This window comes from Tinamus guttatus, unplaced genomic scaffold, assembly GCF_059628265.1.
Source record: "Tinamus guttatus ecotype Peru unplaced genomic scaffold, ASM5962826v1 Tinamus_guttatus_pri_ptg000498l, whole genome shotgun sequence".
NCBI classification, from domain to species: Eukaryota; Metazoa; Chordata; class Aves; order Tinamiformes; family Tinamidae; genus Tinamus; species Tinamus guttatus.
In genome coordinates, this window is record NW_028289032.1 from 104,543 (window position 1) to 119,238 (window position 14,696).

Genomic DNA, 14,696 nt, shown 5'->3' on the forward strand with positions numbered 1-14,696 from the left:
ATTGGGGTCAGATGCTCTTCCTTTGCAACATGCTTAATCATGTCTGCAATACTTGCCCCCGCCGGCAATGATCGCAAGATTTCTTTGGTTGCCCAATTGCATTGTTGGCGTAAACATTCCGCTACGACCGGGCTTTTTGCCTCCGCAGGCAGGGACGAAGAGTCGACCGCTGCTTGGAGACGATCTACAAATTGTGTAAAGCTCTCACTTTCACTTTGCTTTATTGAGGACCATGGCGATGGTCTGGCAACGACTCTACAGGCTGTGCGAATAGCTTCCCTGGCCGCACGAGTAGTTGTCATAACTTCATGGGCCCGCATGCCATGGGCCTGCGCCTGGGGGGTGATCATTGTTGGATCTGTACCCATTAACCGCTGCAGGCTGGAGCCATGTAATGGATGATCTGCCCCAGTTACTTGGGCTAAACACTTTGTACAGTTGTCTTCCCATTCTTGTTTGAAAATGATCATCCCTGCTCTATCAAATATTAGCCTACAAGTTTGTTTTATATCGAACGGGAGCATATCGTCCCCCCCGAAGATACCATCTATGAGGGTTGAGACCATGGCAGAATTAATCCCTTTATCCGCAATTGCTTTAACAATCGCTTGTATGTCCTTAGATTTTATCGGCGAGTAGACCCTCTGTCCTGCCTCCGTCACCCGGGCTGGGAATGCTAGCGCGGCCGATGGGGCCCAATCGGCACATGCGATCTTTATTTCCTTCCAGTCCGTGAGAGGGGTTTCTTCCCTTCGCGGTTTTTCTTTAATTCGAATGGGAATATTTTGGCTCTTAGTTCTGTTTACCTTCTTTTTCTCCTTCCTTAAGTTTGAATCAGTTGTGGGCCACTCGTCCTCACTAGTGTCTGATCCGGAGCTGGAACTCGACTGACTGGTTACTTCCGGGCTCCGGTACTTTTTCGTTGGGCTCCGGCCCCGCCTACTTCCGTTGCGGGCGGGCTGTTCTCCCCCTCTTGGCTCGCCCCGCCTTCTACTCACAGAGGCGTGTTGGGGCCTTAGCACTTTTACAGGAATACGAGGAGCTGAAGTGATGAGAACTGAGGAGCTGAAGTGATGAGAACCGAGGAGCTGAGGCGGTGAGAACCGGGAACTAAAGCGATGGGAACCAAGGCCACCCGGAGAAGATAACGCTCGTTAGCAACTTTTTAATGAGCTAGGCCGACCATAGCCAGATAAGCATCCGGGAGGACCAGCAATAGAGCATCGGAAAGGAATGTCAGCCAGCTGCAAGCTAGTTATGCATGGACACTATAGCTTAACCAATGAGAATGCTGTTGCTTAGCGCGTGTGTACGCTTACAGGTGATAGAATTGTATAAAGCTACACCGTAGAGGATAGTAAACGAATTGAACCTGCTTCACATTGAAGTGTCGTTCATTCCGTCTCGCGGGGTGGGCCTCGGCATCTGGTGACCCCGACGTGATACGACCGTGGGTAGAGTGGAGCCGAGAACGCGAGGGATCCTGCAGCCAGCGGAGAAGTAGCTGGGCGCCCGGGAGAGGCGGATCGTGGCCACGGCTGACCTAGTGAGTCAGGACTGACCTGGTGAGTCAGGGGCAGGATGGGGATTGCTGCATCAGCAACTAGGATGGAAATTGCTGCATCAGCAACGGAGCGTGCTATTATAGAAAGTTTGTTAAAGCTCGCTCAAAAGACTGAAACTGAGATCTCAAAAGACGATTTAATTGACTTGCTGCTGTTTTGTAAGCAGAAAAAACTCATAGAAGAAACTTCTCAGGTATATAAGCTCGAGTCCTGGGAGCGAGTGGGAAAAGAACTGTGGGATGGTGTGCAAGTAGGTTCGAAGGAAGCTCGGCGACTTGCGAAAATATATCGTCCCGTGCGGCTAATGCTTGAACAATTGCACGGGGAGGCTCAAGTCGCTGCTGCTTTGCGAGAGGCACTCGGCGGAGAAAAGGGGGAGGAGAGTGGCTCAGGAGACTCCGAGTGGACTGAAATTATTGAACCGAATCCATACGAGGAAATGGACAATAAGGAAAAAGGGATTTCATCTCGACAGGCGTGTCCAGTAACTCTAGCTGAACGTGAAGTATGGGGGGGAGTGGATGAGGATCTTCCACCATGGGAGGGGGAGGAACGACCACCCCCGGAACGACCACTCCCCACAGCGCCCGAAATGGACGTGGATCCGATTAAAGTACCGATCCCGAATGGGTCGGATGACGATGACAGTACCATCCAAGGAATGCGACGAGAACTTCGGGAGCAAACAGAGAGAATGACGGAGTTATTGGAACAGATGCGGCGCTTAGATTGTGGGTCCAGGGCAAGGGATGTGAAGGCAGCATATAAGGCTGCCCATAAGGCTATCGTAGAGGGGTTGGAGAATGTGGATAAACAGCTGGGGCAATGGGAGGCGCGAAAAGGTACTCCTAGCTCTAAGGTGAATGAAGAGGTTATGAAACGACAAAAGGAGTGGGTACAGCAGAAGGTTAAAGAAGGGAGTATGACAATTGACGAAGCAAAAAATTATCTACAGGCAAAATTTGGTATGGAGGGTTACATTTTGGGTGGAGAGATTGAGGAGTTATGGAAGGCTCAAAAGAAAGGGGAAGCAGCTGGAGGGAGCGATCCAGATGAAGAAGGGTTGTTGTCGTGGTTCCGAGCCACTGTAAGTGGAAGTGATAGTGCGGGAAAAAGTAAGGATGTGGCGCCACCTATTGATCCAACTTTTAACGCGGGAGCGCGGTATAAGGGGTTGATAGAGAATGCTCGGTTACAGGGGGACTTTATATTAACTCCAATAGCAGCCCCCGTAGTAGTGGGAGCCCAGGGCCCCAAGTGGGAGCCTTTAGATTGGAAATTGGTGCGAGATTTACAAAAAACAGTGATGCAATATGGACATGATAATAAGCTTGTTCGAAACCAAGTCTCTGCCTTGTTTAAATATTCGAGTATGGTTCCTGCAGACAGCAGGGCTATAATGGAACTTCTGCTTTCCTCTACTACCTATATGCTCTGGCTAGCAAAGTGGCAAGAAAGGTTAGAAGAAAAGCAATTGGAAAATCTAAATTGTAGTATGGATGATCCGTTAAGGGTCGCCACTCTCGACCAACTGATGGGAAATGGGCGTTATCGGGCAGTTGAGGCCCAAGCAGCGCTTCACCCTAGAATATTACAACAATCAAAAAATGCAGCTTTAGCAACCTTTCTTGCCCTGCCACAGATAGGAACACCTCAATTGCCATATACTAAAATAATGCAAAAGCCGAACGAGCCTTTTTTCGGTTTTGTCGACCGGCTGAAGGATGCCCTGGATATGGCACCTAATGTGCCTCCAGAGATGAAAGCAATATTGGCTAAGGAATTGGCAACACAAAACGCAAATCAATCCTGTAAACAACTGTTGGCTACTCTGCCACCAGGGGCCTCGATTATTCAAATGATAGAAGTATGTTCCCGAGCACCACTGGTCGAAGAAGAGCAGAAGGCTAAAATACATGCCGTGGCTTTGGCTACAGCACTCAAGGAGGGGAGAATATCTGGAAAGGGGGATAAAGGATTTCATGGAGTGTGTTTTCAATGTGGCCTACCAGGACATGTGAAAAGAAGGTGTCCTAACAAATTTAGAGTTGAAGGTGTGGGCCCGAAAGGATTTAATGGGAACTGTGCTAAATGTCAAAAGTTTGGGCATAAGGCAGCAGAATGTCGGTCACGATATTATAAGAATGGTACACAGTTGCAGGGAAACGGGAGCTGCCGCGTTATGAGGGACGCGGCGAACAAATATCCCCGAACGATGGCTGCCTCTGTGAGCTCTCCTCCGCAACTTGCGGAAGTGCAGGAGTCGATTTGGCCGTGGCAAAATCCACAGTAATTAGAGATTCTGATGTGCACATATTGGAATCTACGTGCACTGGTCCCCTGGGGAAGGGCCTATCCGCTTTGGTGATTGGCCGTTCCTCAGCTTCAAAAATGGGTATTTTTGTTCTACCAGGGTGTATTGATGCTGATTACTCTGGAAATATTGGCATAATGATTAAAATTTTCAATCCTCCTGTTACTATTCCAGCACTGAGCAGGATAGCCCAATTGATACCTTTTCGAGCTCTAGTTCCTAATCCTGGACAGGCCCAGCGTGGAAACAAAGGCTTTGGATCTTCTGGACCCCCCCAGGTTGCCTTTTGTGAAAAAATAACTACTCAGCGTCCGACAAGACTCGTGAGTATGGTGGGACCGGATGGTATTCGTCTTACTGATGTTGCCATGATGATTGATACAGGTTCAGATATCACTATCGTTCCCAAGTTTGCATGGCCACCTCAGTGGGATCTGCAAGAAATTGATGCTCCTGTGACAGGTATCGGAGGGCAATCTCCTACGCAGGTTAGTCGATGCTTTGTAACCATCATGGATAAAGAGGGAAACAGAGCCATGATAAAACCTTATGTGATGTGTACATCACTGTGGCTGTTGGGAAGGGATGTTCTGGCCCAGTGGGGAATCATCTTGCAGACACCTTTTCCCTAGCGGCCATTGGGGGCAGCTTCCGCCCCACCTTAAAGTTAACATGGACCACGAAGGACCCTGTGTGGGTGGACCAATGGCCGCTGCCAGAGGAGAAGCTGCGTTACCTAAAGGAACTAGTTAAAGAACAATTAGACCAAGGTCATATTAAGCCGTCAACAAGTCCTTGGAACACCCCTATTTTCACCATTAAGAAAAAATCAGGAAAGTGGAGATTGTTACATGATCTCCGAGCTGTTAACGCATGCATGGCAAACATGGGAGCATTACAGCCAGGGTTGCCTTCACCTGTTATGCTCCCACAAGCATGGCATTTGTTAGTAATTGATCTGAAAGATTGTTTCTTTACAATACCCCTCGACCCGGAAGACAGTGACAAATTTGCCTTTACGGTTCCTACGATTAATAGGGAAGGCCCATCGGAACGATATCAGTGGGTAGTTCTTCCACAGGGAATGAAAAATTCGCCAACCATCTGTCAATGGTTTGTGAATTTGGCCCTGAAACCGTGGAGGAAAAATCACCCAGATTTAATTACGTATCATTATATGGATGACATCCTAGTAGCAAGCCCTGAAGTTTTACCAGCTACGCACGAAGAGGAATTAATTACTTGTTTAAAGGAATTTGGTTTGGTCGTTGCCCCTGAGAAAGTGCAAAGGCAAGCTCCTTGGAATTATTTGGGTATGGTTATCACAGAGGCTAGAATTAGACCCCAAAAGCTTAAATTGCAGACAAATATTAACACTGTTAACTGTGTGCAAAAATTAGTGGGAGACATCCAATGGATCAGAAATTTTTGTGGTATTACCAATGAGGAAATGGAGCCGTTGTTTCAACTGCTCAGAGGAGCTAAAGAGCCTGCGGAAAAGCGGAGCTTAACTCCACAGGCTGCCACAGCCTTAGAACGAATTGAGGGGAAGATAGCCGGAACAGCTGCCTATAGATTACAGGAAGGGTTACCAATATCTTTGGTGGTTTATAATCGGAAAAGGGAGGTAGCAGTAATCATTGCCCAGATAAATGAGAAGGGGATCTTGTTTATACTCGAATGGGTTTTTCTTCCAAGTCACCTACGACGCACCTTAACTCAGAGGCATGAGGCAATTGGAATGGGAGTTTTGAAAGCCCGGCAGCGTTTACGAACAATTGCCGGTAGGGAGCCTGACAGTATTATTCTGCCTCTAAAGGCTCTGGAGATAGTCGAAGAATGGTGCTTGAACAGCGTAGAATTTGCCCTAGCCATTCAGGGAATTAAAGTGGACAATCACTATCCTAAGCATCCTCTCTTCCACACCTCTTTGGAGCTGGAAGAGCGAGAAATCCGGAGCTCAAGACCATTGTCAAACGCGATTACTGTATTCACGGATGCTAGTAGCAAAACTGGAAAGTATGGGTATGCTTTCCGGGAGTCAGATCTCTGGAAAACACAAATTCGGAAAGAGACTGCATCCGTGCAGGTCCTAGAACTAAAAGCTGTAGTTTGGGCATTTTTAACCTTTCACGATCAGCCCATAAATATAGTCATCGATTCCTTGTATGTGGTAGGCATTGTTCAACGAATTAATAGGGCAATTATAGGGCACGTAAACAACCATAGTCTCCAAGCCTTGTTTGTTCAGCTTTGGAACATCATACAACAGAGGAGGTATGCTTTTTGGGTATCACATATCCGTAGCCACACTGCACTCCCTGGTCCTTTAACAGAAGGCAATGCAGTCATAGATAGTGCTGTGTCAGCAGCAGGTATTCCTTGTTCGGTGGAACAGCAGGCATCAACTTCTCATTCATTTTTTCATCAGTCTGCTCGAGCGTTACAACGCGAATTTAAAATTTCCCGAGCAACAGCTCGTGCTATTATTGCTGCTTGTCCTGATTGTGCACGCTTGACCCCTTTACAGGAAATGGGTACTAACCCGAGGGGATTACAACCAAGACAGATATGGCAGTCAGATGTAACAGAGTTTGCACCTTTTGGGCACCTCAAGTATTTACATGTTACTGTGGATACCTGTTCAAAAGCTTTATGGGCCACCCCAGCCACTTCTGCAAATGCCAAGTCAGCCTGTAAACATTGGACTCAGGCAATTGCTGTTTTAGGAAAGCCTGACATCATAAAGACAGATAATGCACCTGCGTATAAGAGTAACACCTGTGCAACCTTTTTCCAGCAATGGGGAATAATCCATCAGACGGGTATCCCTTATAATTCTGGTGGTCAGGCCATTATCGAGCGTCACCATCAAAATTTAAAACAATTATTGTTTGCTTTGAAAAAAGAGGGGGAGAAGAGTCCCTACGAGTTAATCAGTAAAGCATGTTATGTTTTAAATTGGCTTAACCCTCGAAATGATGATAGTATACCTATTTTCACCCATTTTTCTAAAAACCCAGCTGATCTTTCAGGAAAGAAGGTGCAGGTAGAAGTTTTCTGGCCGCAGAAACAGATCTGGGAAGGTCCAGTCGAGTTAATTACGTGGGGACGGGGTTATGCTTGTGTACTTGCAGGAGATGGAGCGACCTGGGTACCAGCCAAGTGGGTACGACCGTGGTTGCGGAACAGACAGGAACAATCAATGGACCAGGATGTCAGAATGGACCAGGTTCAGCTGTTTGGTAATCATCTTGATAACAGTGACGGGAATAGTGCAGGGGAAATGGCAGACAGAAATTCAGCAGAGGGAGAACATTTGGGTCACCATAGCTAATCAGACAGGCCAAAGTGCCTTCTGTCTTAGCTTGGAACGTCCAGGAGACCCTTTTCGTACTTGTTTGATAGGTGTCCCTGTTTGGCAACCTCAAGAATTCAATGGATACGTAGCTAATTTTGCTGTGCTTAATGATACTCTATTAAATACTACTATGTGCTCTTACCGATCAAAGCGAACGGCAGAACAGTTAGACGGGTGCTGGCAATGTGAAATCATTAAAAGTCTGAATGGCACTCTGACTTCCCCGCCGGAGGAATTAGACTTGTTGGGAAGTCTGAATGCCACAAATACCACCCGAAACGGTGGATGGGTTAGTTTTGAACTGCATAGCAAAGGTGCACTTGAAGAAAGTACATCGCAATGGGCAACAGTTAACTCGGGGCTGAAAATTAATGATGTTTATCTTCACACATATACCCAATGTAAATTAACGAGCTTCTCTGCAAAACGGCTACCACCAGGAGTGTTTTTAATATGCGGAGACCGGGCATGGAACGGAGTACCGTCCAATCCACAAGGAGGTCCGTGTTATCTGGGGAGACTGAGTTTGTTTCACCCTAATATATCTCAAGTGATGACCTTTGTATCCAAAAGGAAGAAACGATCGATACATGAGTTAGATTGTACAAAAGTTGGGGATCCAAGATTTTGGTCAAGGGTCAAAACTATCTTCGTGTCCCTGCTTATCTCAGGGAGCACTGCCGCACGAGCAATGACTTCCTTGAAACAGCTAGCATGCTGGACAAGGAATGAATTAAATTTAACATCAGACATTTTAGATCAGCTATCGCAAGATGTAGCTAGTGTAAATCATGTAGTATTGCAGAATAGAGCCGCAGTAGATTTTCTGCTTTTAGCACATGGGCATGGGTGTGAGGATTTTGAAGGTATGTGTTGTTTAAACTTATCCGATCATTCAGAGTCTATCCATAAAAAGATTGCACTCTTGAAAGAAGGGCTGCACAAGTTGAAGGAAGAAAGTTGGGGATTAGAAGATTGGCTCAGATCGTTAGGCTTAGGACCATGGATTACAGAAATGTTGTACCACTTGTGCGTGATCGGGATGGTTATACTCGTGCTTGTGATTATGTTACCTTGCTTTTGCCAATGCTTGCGACGCTTGATGCATAATACCGCTAATTCTGTTTTTGAAAAAAGAGGGGGAAATGTTGGGGCCTTAGCACTTTTACAGGAATACGAGGAGCTGAAGTGATGAGAACTGAGGAGCTGAAGTGATGAGAACCGAGGAGCTGAGGCGGTGAGAACCGGGAACTAAAGCGATGGGAACCAAGGCCACCCGGAGAAGATAACGCTCGTTAGCAACTTTTTAATGAGCTAGGCCGACCATAGCCAGATAAGCATCCGGGAGGACCAGCAATAGAGCATCGGAAAGGAATGTCAGCCAGCTGCAAGCTAGTTATGCATGGACACTATAGCTTAACCAATGAGAATGCTGTTGCTTAGCGCGTGTGTACGCTTACAGGTGATAGAATTGTATAAAGCTACACCGTAGAGGATAGTAAACGAATTGAACCTGCTTCACATTGAAGTGTCGTTCATTCCGTCTCGCGGGGTGGGCCTCGGCAGAGGCGCGTTTTTTGAAATGGCCGCTCTGATTGGTTCTCAGCGCCTCACTCAGGCCTCCCTCACCTGTCCGGTCACCCCCACCACCTTTCTCCTTCTTGTTCTCCTCCCCCTCTTGTTTATCTAACGGTTCCCGTCTGTTCCCGCCGGGAGCATCCTCGCCCTGCCCTTCTCCTTGTGGCTCAGCGCCATTTTGGGGGGCATAGGGTGGTGGCCTGACCCAGACTTCCCCAAGGTCTGACTTCTTTTCGATATTTCTAGCTTCCTCGGCTAGCTCGCCCCAAACAGATTTCGGCTGTTTTTGCTCCTCTGTAAGCGGGACGGGGTTCGGGGATTGAGGGGACGTATCGCCCTCTTGCAGATCTTTAGGCTCAGCAGAATCGCCATCATCTGGGGGGTGCAAAGTCTGTGCGGCTGCCCTGACTCCCATTTTCGGGGTGGCCAACAAACAGTCCTTTACCGCCACCCAGGTCTCCTGCTCCTTTATAGCTTTCTGCAAGGCCTGTACAACTTTTCCCCAAGCCTTAAGGTTTTTCCCACAACCCGAAGACATCGTCTCCTTGGCTAACGCCTTGGTACATTTGTCCCACACTTCAGGGTGGAGAATATCCACCGGCTGGTCTATAACCTTAATTTTTAAAAGCCTTGTAACAGCGAGAGTAAAATCTTTTGGCTTACAATCAATCCCCCAATATTTATGTAATTGCGATATGACCTTCACAAGGGCTTCCATCCTCCTTGTTGGTCCGGGAGCGTCCTCCCCGCCGGGCTGGTCCAGCCGCTCCGGCCGCCGTTCACCCATCCAGGCGATGATTCCCAGGTTTCGGCACCACTTGTTGCCGTTCAAACGGCGTGGCGACCTGGTTCAGGAACGGCACGGCGACCACCCCCAGGCCGCTCGGGCCATCAGCTCGCTGACACCAATGTGGTGGACGGCAAATGGCGTTTATTGATGGGTAACAAGGTGTTATATAGCTAAGATTTACAACGTCACATCTGTCTGCTTACATCATAAACTAACACTATTGGCTATTAGGGGCCCTATCTTTCCGTACAGCACGATATCTTCCGGCCGCCGGACCCTAACTATCTGCAACAGACCCTCCACAGTCATGTCCTGTACGCATGTCCCTAGCTGCATGCACCTGCTGGAGAAATTCCAACTTGAGCCGCATTACGCTGACTGCACTGTCTCTGTAATTCTCCCCCCATCTTGCCTAGTTTAAAGCCCTCCTAACCAGGCTGGCCAACCTGTTGGCAAAGACACACGTGCCTTGCTTACTGAGGTGGCTCTCATCTCTCCCCATCAGTTGTCGATCTTATGCATGTTTCTATGCAACTTTCAATTTTTTAATGGATTACTTATGTAGTGTATGTGTTAATGCATGTATTAGTTGCGAGCAGGACAGTATTATTAACCTGAAACATTTTTAGTATTTAATTTTATACTGAAAGAAATGCATCTATTTTTTTTTCTTCTTTGTAAGATCTCCTTACTAGGAAGTTATGCAATTGGTTTGACTTGCCAGTGTTATTTAATAATGAGCATTGTTGATTTTCAGTGGATTTTTTTTTTGTTATCTGAAAAGTCTCCTTTTATATAGCTTCATTGCTTGTTGCATTGCATCCATGCCAAACAGATTTCAGTATGCTATCATAACTTCTGCAGTTGCCTCCAATTAATGAAAATTATATTCCTCCTGTATGTGTGTGTGTGTGTATATATATATGTATACCTCCTGTTTTGCAAAAAGATCTCTATCTTCAGTGTAAATGCGGTAGCCACTTTTTGCATGGATGAAAATAAATTGCCAAAATGCAGAGATGAATTGTTTCCTTTAAATGGGGTTAGATTAAATCACTCTACTAAATGTAAAAGGCATCTAGTTTTTTTTTTTTTTCTTGGACCTTTTAGTGATTGACATAATAGACTATTATTTTTCCCTGAAGAAAGGAATAATTCACCATTTTTTTCTATCATTCTCTTTAAGGATTAGAAGATGACTAGTTTAACAATTCTTTAAGTAGTTGCTGCATTTAACTGAGGTGAAATGTCTGTCATAAAATTATTTTAAAAATCCTATTGCTATTTAAGAAAATATAATTAATATTTCTAGCTGTATGAAGTAAAAATGTCAAATGTGTTCCTTTTTTTTTTCATTTTATGTGTATGTTGTCTGTCTGCTATTTCCATTTCCTCTTTAATATGTATGCCCTAGTTTATCATTGGTCCCTAAAATGTTTTCAACTACATTTTATTTTGAGAAAGAATCTGAGTTTCTATAACGGTTTTCTAAGAAATTAATATCTGTTTCTTTCATCTTACACATATTGTGTTTTTCCTCCCTGTTTCCTCCTCCTTCCCTTTGTCTGTGTTCTAAATGGAGTATAATCACCCATGAAAGGGTGCGAGTGTTGTGGACAGCTCAGTGAAAAGCTCTGGTTTTGCAATCACTTACACATGGTGGAAAAACGATACTGGAAACATACTGTTAAATAGCTTAAGAAGCAGATTTACTTGCAATGCATCAATTTCTGGTAAAGCTCTTTGCAAGCTTAGATGGAAAATAACAACAAAAAAAAGATCATTAGTGTAAAGTCTTTTATATGTGAAGAGATGGACTATTTAATGTGAAGATGGAACATGACAGCACACTGTGAACAGGTTAAGGGTGCATTATATTTAGTCATATCTCGAGAAGTTGGTATATATGAACTTAATAATTCAGATTACAGAAACACGAATCCCAACCTAACATTTTTTACTGCATAAATCTTTCTGTCAAGCGGCATTTTCACTCCTTTTATGCCCAGAGTTATGCTAAAAAGCTATATCTGACAGTTAATGAGTCGGAAACTCACTTTGCATTTGAAAAACAAAGTGGGCCAGCCAGTTAGTTATACAAAAGAAAAAGCAATGTTAGGGGGATGGTATATGAGTATCTTTCTGTCATCCTATTGGACAGTGCAAGCAGGAACATGCAATACAGACAAAAAGCAAGAAAATCTGAACAAAAAAAAAATCTATTCTTTTTTTAAAACAATGGTGATGTGTGGAATTATTTGACATAACTATCCATAATGCTAACAGCTTAGAATGATTAAAATATAATAACTTCAGAGAAAGAAGATATCCACAGTTACATCAGGTAGAGCTTTTTTCCTAAATTATTATTGATTTATATTTTATTTATTTATTTATCTCATCTCTCCCTCTTGTGTCTCTCTCCTTTTTCTCTTTCTTATCTGTCATCTCTCATCTTTCTTTCATCTATCTGTACTCTTGTCTCTTATCTGTCTCTCTCATCTGTCTTGTCCCTAAAACAGGGTCCATCACCCAGTGTGCAATAAGTCAATAGTACACACAGGGCCAAGGTATTTATTTATGTCATTTCTGCGCAGAGATGGGTGCTACGTGGTATTCCGCAAAGCTAGCACACTGAGCAGCTCAGTATACTCATTATTTATATGGTTCCTGTTAACACATTCCACCTATCAACTGCATATTATAATTCAACTATTACAGTGTTGGTTAGCTTTTCTTATGTGACTTTTAGATAACTGCACATGCACCACGCCCTCTTTCTTTTGAGTCAGAGGGTTTCTTGAGTCGGTGGCGATGTTTCCCCCAGACAGAATTACCTTTCCCCCCATTTCCTTGCACTTAGTTGATGTTTCTGATGAAAACCTGGTTCCCAAACAGTTCTTCAAGGTATTGCTGATAGGACAGATGATCCCTTCTTTGTGTTGTTCCTGTTTGTAACACATAACTCTTGTTATCTGTTCAAGGCTCCTCGTGTCATCGTACTGGTCTATTTACATTTCTTCTTTCTCCCTAGCATTTGGTCTCAGGAACCTTCAAGGTCTTGGGACATCAGTCTCATCTCAATCTCTCTCTCATCTAGTCTCTCTTGTCACTTTTGTCTTTTTCTCTCATCTCTCTTGTCTCTCCCATATCTCTCATTCTTCTTTCTCTCCCCTGTCTGTCCGTCTCCTCTCCCTCCTCCTTTGTCTTCTGTCTCTTATCTCTCATCTCTCATCTCATATCTGTCTCATCTATTTCTTTCATCTATCATCTCCACTCTCTTCTCTCTCTCTCTCTCTCTCTCTCATCTAATCTCTCATCTCTCAGTCTTTTGTCTCAATCATCTCTTGTATCTGTCTGGTGTCTCTCATCTCTCGTCTCTCTTGTCTCTCTCCTTTCTCTACTTCTCTGTCTTGCCTTGTCTCTATCTCTCTTCCCTCTTGTCTCTCTCATTTATCTAACTCTCATCTCTTTTGTCTCTGCCTCTCTCTTTCTGTCTTTCTCACATCTCTTCTCTCCCTCTCATCTCTTCTCTATCTCATCTCTCATCTCTCTTTTCTTGGAGTCAATTTCATATCTCTCTCATCTCTCTTATCATTTTCTCTCTCTTATGTCTCTCTCTCTTTCTTGTCTCATCTCTGCATCTTGTCTCTCTCTCATCTCTCTCTCTTCCTCTTATGTTTCTCTCTTGTTTTGTCTTTCTCATGTCTCCCATATCTCTCCTCTCTCATCTTTCTTTCATGTCTCTACTCCTTTGTCTCTCATCTCTCTCTCATCACTTCATCTCTCTCATCTCATCTCCCTCATCTCCCTCTCCCTCATGTCTGTCATATCTCCCTCTCCCTCTCTCTTGTCTCTCCTTTTCTCGTTTCTCTTTCCCTTTCATGTTTCGTTTTTCTTGTCTCTCTTTCTGATCTTTCTCATATATCTCCACTCGTCTCTTCTCTCTCTCATGTCTTTTGTCTTTCTCTCATCTCTATCTCCTTTCTCTGCTTCTTTCTGTCTCCTCTCTCTCTTCTCTCTCTTTTTGTCTGTCTCTCTCATCTCTCTCTCAGTCTCTCCTTCTGTCTCTCATCTCTCTTCTCTATCTCATCTCTCTTTTTGGACTCAATTTCATCTATCATTTCTCATCTTTCTTTCTCTTTTGTCTCTCTCTGTCCTGTCTCTCATCTTTCTCTCATGTCTTATCTCCCCCTCTTATCTCTCTCTCTCCCTCACATCTTTCCCTCTCATTTGATCTCTTTCATTTGTCTCCTTTCTCCTCTCTCTCATCTTTCATATCTCTACTCTTTCATCTCTCTTGTCTCTCATCTCTTCTTGTCTTGCCTCCCTATCTCTCGTCACGTCTCCCATCTTGATTCTTTGATTTCATCTCTTGCCTCATCTCATCTCTCTCATCTCATCTTTTGTCTTGTCTCTCTCTTCTCATCTTTTTCTCATCTCTCTCTCCCCCTCGTGTGTCTCATCTTGTCTCTGTTTCTCTTCTCTCTTGTCTTTTTCTCTCTCATCTCTCTCTTTCCTTTTGGGAGGTTGGACTAAATTATCTCCAGAGGTCCCTTCCGACTTCAACTATTTTGTGAAGAAATTCAGGCTGGAAAAGCAAGGATGAGAGGCTACACTCTATGCAAAGGAGGGGCTGAAATGCATGGAGATTTGCTTTGAAAATGGTGGCAAGTCAGTTGAGAACTTTTGATCTGTCCTCTGATCCTCGTCTACCACAGCTGGTGTTGTGCTCAGTGTCTTCTATAGACCACCTGACCTAGAATGGGAAATAGATGAAGGTTTCTTTTAGACAACTGGAGGAAGCTTTTGCTATCACAGACCTTGGTACTCATGAAAGACTTTAACCACTCTGATATCTTTGGAAAGGACAAATTGGCTGGCAAGAAGCAATTGGTAAGTTTTCTGGAGTGTGTTGAAGACAAGTTCTTTACAGAGGTTTTGGATGGGCCACTAGGGGAGATGCTCTACTAGACATGTTACTCACAGACAAGAAATAACTACTTCAAGATATGAAGGTTGATGGCTGCACTGGCTACAGCAACCATGAGATGGTGGACTTTAAGAGAAGTGAGCAAGATAAGAGTA

The 14,696-nt window shown here is 44.6% G+C and overlaps 1 protein-coding gene across 1 annotated transcript in view; it reads left to right on the top strand.

Moving 5' to 3' along the window:
- LOC148592852 (syncytin-A-like) overlaps positions 1-639 on the top strand; it is a 51,597-nt gene extending 50,958 nt beyond the window's left edge. The window contains exon 3 of the mRNA XM_088533424.1: positions 623-639. Within this exon, the coding sequence (XP_088389550.1) occupies positions 623-639 (17 nt within the window). The remainder of the gene's footprint in view (positions 1-622) is intronic.
- The last annotated feature ends 14,057 nt before the right edge of the window (positions 640-14,696 follow it).